The sequence below is a fragment of the Oryzias melastigma genome, linkage group LG16, assembly GCF_002922805.2.
Source record: "Oryzias melastigma strain HK-1 linkage group LG16, ASM292280v2, whole genome shotgun sequence".
In the NCBI taxonomy this organism is placed as follows: domain Eukaryota; kingdom Metazoa; phylum Chordata; class Actinopteri; order Beloniformes; family Adrianichthyidae; genus Oryzias; species Oryzias melastigma.
In genome coordinates this window covers 1,778,753-1,786,073 of record NC_050527.1, presented here as the reverse complement: position 1 = coordinate 1,786,073, position 7,321 = coordinate 1,778,753, and the positions used below count along the sequence as shown (strand labels likewise).

The 7,321-nt window shown below is 40.8% G+C and overlaps 1 protein-coding gene and 1 long non-coding RNA gene across 2 annotated transcripts in view; one reads left to right on the top strand and one right to left on the bottom strand.

Annotated features, from left to right (window-relative positions):
- Window positions 1-826, bottom strand: part of LOC112143785 (uncharacterized protein C1orf232) — a 4,360-nt gene extending 3,534 nt beyond the window's left edge. The window contains exon 1 of the mRNA XM_024267985.2: window positions 691-826. Within this exon, the coding sequence (XP_024123753.1) occupies window positions 691-771 (81 nt within the window). The 5' untranslated portion in view covers window positions 772-826. The remainder of the gene's footprint in view (window positions 1-690) is intronic.
- The window catches only part of LOC118599875, a 2,552-nt gene extending 674 nt beyond the window's left edge, over window positions 1-1,878 (top strand). The window contains exons 2-4 of the long non-coding RNA XR_004949415.1: window positions 782-916; window positions 1,012-1,145; window positions 1,694-1,878. This is a non-coding gene — a long non-coding RNA (uncharacterized LOC118599875). The remainder of the gene's footprint in view (window positions 1-781; window positions 917-1,011; window positions 1,146-1,693) is intronic.
- The last annotated feature ends 5,443 nt before the right edge of the window (window positions 1,879-7,321 follow it).

The window sequence follows — 7,321 nt, the reverse complement described above, 5'->3', positions numbered from 1 at the left end:
TTTATTTTGTGAAAATAAGTGAAGATATATAAATAACAGCATGATAATATATTTTAAATAACATGCTAGCTGTTTTGGCTAATTTAGGCTTTTTTTTTTCATTTTTTAGGCCATTTTGAAGCATAGCTAATATTTCAGCTACATGCTAGCTGTTTTGCTAATTTAGGCTTTTGCTCAGTTTTTTAGGCTGTTTTGGAGTTTAGCTAATATTTCCGCTACATGCTAGCTGTTTTGGCTAATTTAGGCTGTTGCTCAGTTTTTTAGGCTAATTTGGCATTTAGCTAATATTTTAGCTGGATATCTGCGTTTTCTGCTAGCTTCAATGATTTCAGCTATCAACTTCAGGGTTTTCAGCTACCAGCTTCAGCGTTTTTAGCTATCAATTTCAGTATCTTCTGCTATCAGCGCTAACATTATCGAAGGTAATGCTATTTATCTAGTTAATAATAGTTTTATGTAAAAAAAAATGCACTTTTCATTGAGGAAAGTTGTTTATAACAATAATCTCTTTTAAAATGCTCAAAAGGAAGCTTCAGTAAACCACACTGTAGACTCATGTGACAAAGAGGTAAATAAGAAATGATTTGAAACCCAAAACGTCTTGACTTTCTGACTTTAGGACTAACAACCACTGCAACTTCACCCCACAAAATGACAATCCAAATGTCAAAGATGGAGAAAAACACTTACCTCTTCTGCCATTTCGTCCTCATATTCAGGATTCAGAGTCTTCATCACTTTGCTTTTATAAACCTTCCACACTGGATTCATGTTTGCACAGACAGATGCTCAGCCTTGGAGAAAAAGGTCACCTCAGTGGTCTCCGTGTCCAGCCTCCACCAACTGCACTTCCAGCTCCTGAACGTCTCAGTTGGGCCTCAGCTGGCCTGTTTCCATTCAGAATCCTGCAGCAGCAGTGAGTCTGAAGAACGTGTTCAGCACTGAAGTTCAGGCCTTTTCATGCTGCTTCTCGTGATTAAAAAAGCTTTTTTTCTTATTGTTGTTGTCCAGAAAGTGGGATTAAAAACGTCTCCACAATGTCGGTGTCAAGAAGTTGGGCAGCTTGTGCATCTGCCCACAGAAAACTACGGCTCACACACGCAGGCGTCGCAGTCCGGAATACCTGCTTGGTTACCTGGAAACAGGTGTGGATTTCCTCATTCATATTTTAGAGAGTCTCTTTTCTCAAAGCCAGGGCCTTTTGTATGCCAGGGTTGGTGGAGCGGCTCCTGTAACCCTGATGAGCTTGTAGGAGCACAAGCGAACTACTGAAATATTTCAAATACTGTTTATCTGTCTGGTTTGTGAAAAATGAACCAGAATCTACTTTTTTCACCTGAAGTGCACAATTCCCCTCTGTACTGGTTTATTACCTGCAGTAAATGAATGTAAACTCACCTTTACACCACCCATCCTCTACTACCTGAACATTTCCCCAACATCCACCTCTGCATCCTCATTGGTTGTTTATTCACCTCATTTAAACACTATTAAGATAAATATTTGCTACTTGGTAACTTTAAAAAGATGGTGGGGGTTTCAAGCTGATACAGAAAGATGGATGAACCCTCAGGTGGCTGACTGGATTAACCAGACGTCCAACAACTGCATCAGATTTTCAACCATCTGTTTTTTGAGAAAACAAAAGAGGCTTCCTTCCTCTAACATGCCCTCTTTTGATTTTCATAAACAGCAGGGATGAAGCTGGAAGGTCAGGTGGATCGACCGCATGAATTATCAATACAAGTCTTTGGGACGACACTCCCACACGTGCACGCTGATGTGTGCTGCTTGTTTAAAAGAACTCACTCTGACTGTGGATGGACCAGCTCAGGTTTCACAATGGAAAAGTCACACCCAAGTCAGAGGATCCTTTGATAACCCGTGTGTTTTTAAGGGTACAAACAACCTGTAAAAAACAGATTAATGCATATTCAAAGATTTAATGTTATTGTTGTTTTGTGCTTGTGTGGATTTGGAGAGGAAATTTGTATCCCTGTGGTGTTGTGACGAAGAGGCAGAGACATGTGGATCCATGTGCAAATGAAAGGTTTTAATGAAGACACAGGACAAGGCAAGGCATGGTCAGATAACAGGCTGAGGTCAAAACACAGGGGCCAGGCGGAGAGTCAAGGATCCAGGCAGGAGTCAAAACACAAGGAGACAGGCATAGGAGGAAACCGCTTGGACTGTATGCAGGGCAAACAAGACTTCGCAGTGAGCTGTGGTGAGAAGCCAGACTAAATACCATGGCAGTGATGAGGTGATAGGAAACAGTTGATGAAGCTTAATCCAGGTGAGGGCAGGTGAAGAGTTCAGAATTCAGGTGAGCACTCCCTCTGGTGGTTGAAGGGAGACGCAGCAGGTTGAACCATGACAGGTGTCCTGAGGAGGGTGCTCTGGGAGTAGGGGGTCTGGGGAACCTTACTGAGGGCTGTCTGGTCTTGGTTATCCTGTTGGCTTCATTTAGCCAGGACCTCCAGCATGAATTGGAGTGGTTTGTAGCAGAGTGTGAAGCAACCGCAAAGTCTGAGGGCATGGCTCTTGAACAGAGAAAGGTAGTTTGCCCCCTCTCTGTGGGTGGAGTTCTCCTCCATCAGGCGGAGGAGTTTAAATATCTTGGGGTTCAAAAATGAGGAAAGATTGGAGTGGTTGGCATTTTTTGTTTCCTACTAATGATTCAATTTTTTTTGCCACTATTTCCTCTTGGACACCCGGAGAGAGGTTGGAGTGGAGCCGCTTCTCCTACATATCGAGAGGATAAAGTTGAGGTGAACCGTCCATCTGGTCCGGATGCCTCCTGGACGCCTCCCTGGAGAGGTGTTCTGAGCATGTCCCCGAGGAAGACTCAGGACACGCTGGAGAGACTACATCTCTCAGCTGGCCTGGGATCGCCTCGGAGCTCCCCCATAGGAGCTGGAGGAAGTGGCCAGGGAGAGAGAAGTCTGGGAATCTTCAGTCAGACCTCCTCCCCCGTTTTTTTTCCTTTCTTCTTTGTCAACTGGCATAATCAATCAATCAATCAATCAATAAAAAGTTTTATTTTGTGTGACAGAAGGATAATAGCCTCAAATTACCAGCAGATGGCAGGAGAGTTGCTTTTCTTGCCTCTTGTTTAGTCATTTTTGCCATGCATTGTGTCATATATGTCATTTATGCCATAAATCTTATGTATTTTATAGTTTAAGAAAGCATTTTAATACTTTTAATAAAAACCTTAAGAATGTTTAACTGACATTATTGGCACGAACACCATTACCTATATATACTTTTAAAAAGCAAGTTAGCTTGGTAGTTTTTTTTTCCTTTTATTTCATCTTTTTTGGTAATTGTTTTGAGAAAGTTGTGCAAAAAAAATTTTTTTTTCTTGTGAAAACAGGAACAAAGTTTAACCTTTGAGCTATTTCCCCACCCGCTTCATAACAAAGGAGAATGCTGGTCTGAAAAAATGATCAGTAAGAAGTCTTTTATTCCAGATGTCTGAACTGTAAATCAAATAGGCTGCCAATCTCATAAACGTTATAGGTCTGTTCTTATAGAACATTTTTAAAAAGATATGTTGATGAACAACACAAGCTATTTCCTGTTTCTTTACCTTATGAGAAACTGTCAAATTAAAAAAAAAAAGGTTTTGTAACACTCAACATTCAACTACCTTCTTTGACCACTGGAGGGCGACAAAACAAACTGGTCCCTTTCTTCTTTGTGCTGCTTGACAGATATGGAACAGAATGTACAGAACACACAGGGCATTATGTCATTGTTTCCATCAAGCCGATGAATCGCGACAAAGTCACATGTGGGCGTAAAAATTGTGCGAAACAGCCATAAATCGTGTCTAAGAACAGACCATTGTCTCTGAGAAAGAAACGATTTTGAGGATGTTCAGCTCTGCAGCTGTGTCAGACAGCAGAGCTGAAAGGAGACAAAAAAGTCAAATCTGTAGCTGGGAGTAGAGCTTCCACACGAGCAGGCCTTCAACTTACACCATGCACTGACGAATCGCTTGAAGAGATTCTGGTTTTAGAGAACCAATATTGTTTCATGACTTCTTAAACATAAACTAAAGCTTTATTCTGATTTGAAGACGTTTATGAAGTTCTAGAAACAGGAATTTAGAAAATTGGACGTGAATTATTTTCTTGAACTGGTTTTCCGAACATGGTCCTCGTGTTTTCAGTCCTTCTCTGCTCCAGCACACTTGGCTTTTATGGTAAAAGTCTCTGCGAATGTTTGTTACGGAATCAGAATCAGGTGTGTTTGAGCAGAAAGGGGAGGAAAAAGGCAGGACGGTGGGCCTCAGGGGCCAGAGCTTGAAAACACTGTGGAAACTGTTCAAGCTTTGCAGTACTGTAAAAGTTTAACACATAAAAATGGTTTATGGTGAAGAAAACTGGTAAAAAGTCATTTTTTTACAACTTGTAAAAGCTAAAACAATCCCCCCTTAGGAAATGTTTGTTCAAAATTCAGACATGTGAGTGAGTTTTCATCTATGCTCCTTTGATGGCAAATAAGTGTCAAATTGGATCAAGCACAATCCAGAACCTGTTGGTCCCACATTTTTGCCTATTTTTGGAAAGCCAGGGTTCAATGACATACAGAAAGCATCGTACAGAAAGCAGTGGGTCGTGTAACCTCACCTTTGATCCATTTCTTTGAGGGTTAATATTAGTCACTCTAAGAGCACATATACACTGAGTGGTAGGTTCCATTCTCACCAGGGTAAGGTTCCTGGAAAGTCATTGGGAGGTGTGAAATCTCACCTGAACACTGCTGCTGATCCCAATTTTTGAGTGAGGATCTTGGTTCACTTTTAACCCATCACTTACAGAAAAACATCAGAAATGTGTTCTGTGGGTCACTTAGACTGTGGTATTTCCACATAGCTGAAGGGAAATACAATGTAAGCACTTTGCATTACAAGAATTAAGCACAAAACGATCCACTGTGTGCGTAAAATGAGTGAAATTTGAAAATGGCAACAGGTCTAGCTGATTTTTATCTGTTGCAGTTAGTGCTATGTTCTGATCAGAGTTGGTTCATTGCCTCCAAGTGTGTAATATTTCCAGATGACTGAGACCATACGGGGTTCAGTTGTACAGAGGTGGAGCGGTTGACCTCTGGTTGAAGGATCACAAGTTCGTTTCCCGCCTTGTCCTTGAACCTCACATTGCTCCGGGGTGGTTATAGGTTGGGCATCGGTGTAAGGCGGCGCCATCCGTGTGTAAATGTGTGCATGGATGAATGGGATTGGGGCCTAAAAGGGCCTTAGGGCTTAAAGCCAGGTAGAAAAGTGCTATGTTAATGTATATTTCTTACAAAGAAAGCAACATGAGTAAACCAGACCAAAGTTCAAGCAAAACCAGATCCCCTTTTTCAAAAAAACAAACAGGATTTGCTTGTTTGGTCTTCGCAAATTTTCACAAAGAAATGTATACAGGTGTAAATATGTAAAAAACACAAAAAATAACTAAATAGAAGAGATAATAAAAGTTTACTTTAACTAAGCGGTATGGTACGGTCTGGTTTAGAATGGTCCAAGCAATTCAATTCTGCCAATCTATGGGTTTCAACTGTAGCTCGGCGCTAACCGGTCTTTTCCATTTGTCTCTGGGCCTACAACAATCTCAAAAATGGTCCATTTTATAACAGAAACGCTAAAAGCACCGGACTGTACTGCTCAGTAGAAACAAGCTTTCAAGGTCACACTTCACAAAGTAAATGATTGTGTCTACCATCAGATTAGAAAAGACCATTATGCATCACCCTCTGAGGTCACTCCAAACAAACCCTTCTCTATATTATGACCTCCCCTCCTCATCCTCTGCTTGTCCTTCTCTGCTCTCCATCTTCAAACCTTGTCATCTCCTTCTCCACTATCCAAACTCCTGTAACTCCTCAAACGATCCATGTGAGAGCTTGTTGTCAGGCCTCATGTGGTGGCTTGGATGGAACAGTCAAATTCCACCTGTGTGTGCATGTGAGTTGGTGAGAGGGGCGGTTTGTTTGACCCCTTTGGACCAGTTGAGCATGTATTTGCCAGCAGAATGTTCTACACTAAAATAGACGAGGATATAAAGACGGAGTTGGGAGAGGATGGGGATAGATCTGCCCGTGCATTGAATGGAGTGTTACATGAAACCTGTTGGCTTTTTATTAAACCCTCCCCAGCAGCGTTCCTGCTTCAGAAATATCTTAATGGTGTCATGAGGTGGTAAGGGGCATGGCAACGATGACCAGAATATCAGGTGAAAACATGTGCTTTTCCCCTTCGAGGTGCAAATGTGTTGATTTGTTCATTGAGTTGGTGACAAGTCAGTATGCAGGTCAACTCTAAGGCTCCGATAATGCAAAACAGTGCGTTAAAAACCAGCTGAAGAATAAGAGTTGTACTTATGGCCTTCCTTTTTAAATTAACCCTGTATTCATTTAAATTAAGATCAGATTTATCCCAGCAAGTGAAGGACGAAAGTAAGTTCATGTGGGTCAACTGCATTATAACCTGACCTAACATACGCTTTATTGAAGTTTCAACAACAGATCTCCATTTTGAATTCTCATCCTTTAATAAGCTGTTCTGTAGGGTTCGTATGTTTGTAAATCTGACTGATGACGTCAGTGCCTTAACACATGTCACTGGTTGAATTGGATACTCAATACTTGGCCAAAAGCGTTTTCATAAACTAGACCCTCGTGTCGCGTGATTCATACTCGGGAAAATACGGAATTGATGTGGTATGCTGAGTATTAAGGAATTGTATATATAAACTCTATAACTTTTAAGTTCTCTGTTCAATCTGCTTTAAAAGCATTCCCAGAAGTATTTTAATTATGATTAGGCAATTTTTATCCAAAATCAAAAATTTTGTGCCGTTTTCTAGGATACAGTTTTGGCAGCGCAGCAGTAAGTTGAGTAGATATTTGCTTCTGATTGTGGGCGGAGCAACCGCTTTCCCTCCCCATTGCTGAGACCTCTCTGTTTACAGCTTCCAGCACCTCTCACCCCCAACCTAACGATACAGGTAAAACGAAATATGGCGAGGAAAACAAAGACATACATGGATTTATTTGTCTGCAAGTGGATGCATCAAATTGGATTGGAGAAGAGAGATTATGGTCTGCCCAGTGTATTTTCTGTCTTTTTTAAACAGAATTTTTAAAGAAAATGCTTAAATTATTTAATACATTTTCTCCATTATCACAAAAATCCCACAAGAACATGTTAAAAACATGAAAAACATCACGTTGGGGTCATCAACCCTTTAGCTACTTAAAAACAAAAAACAAACAAAAAAAAAAGTATTTTTTCTGCTGCTTATTA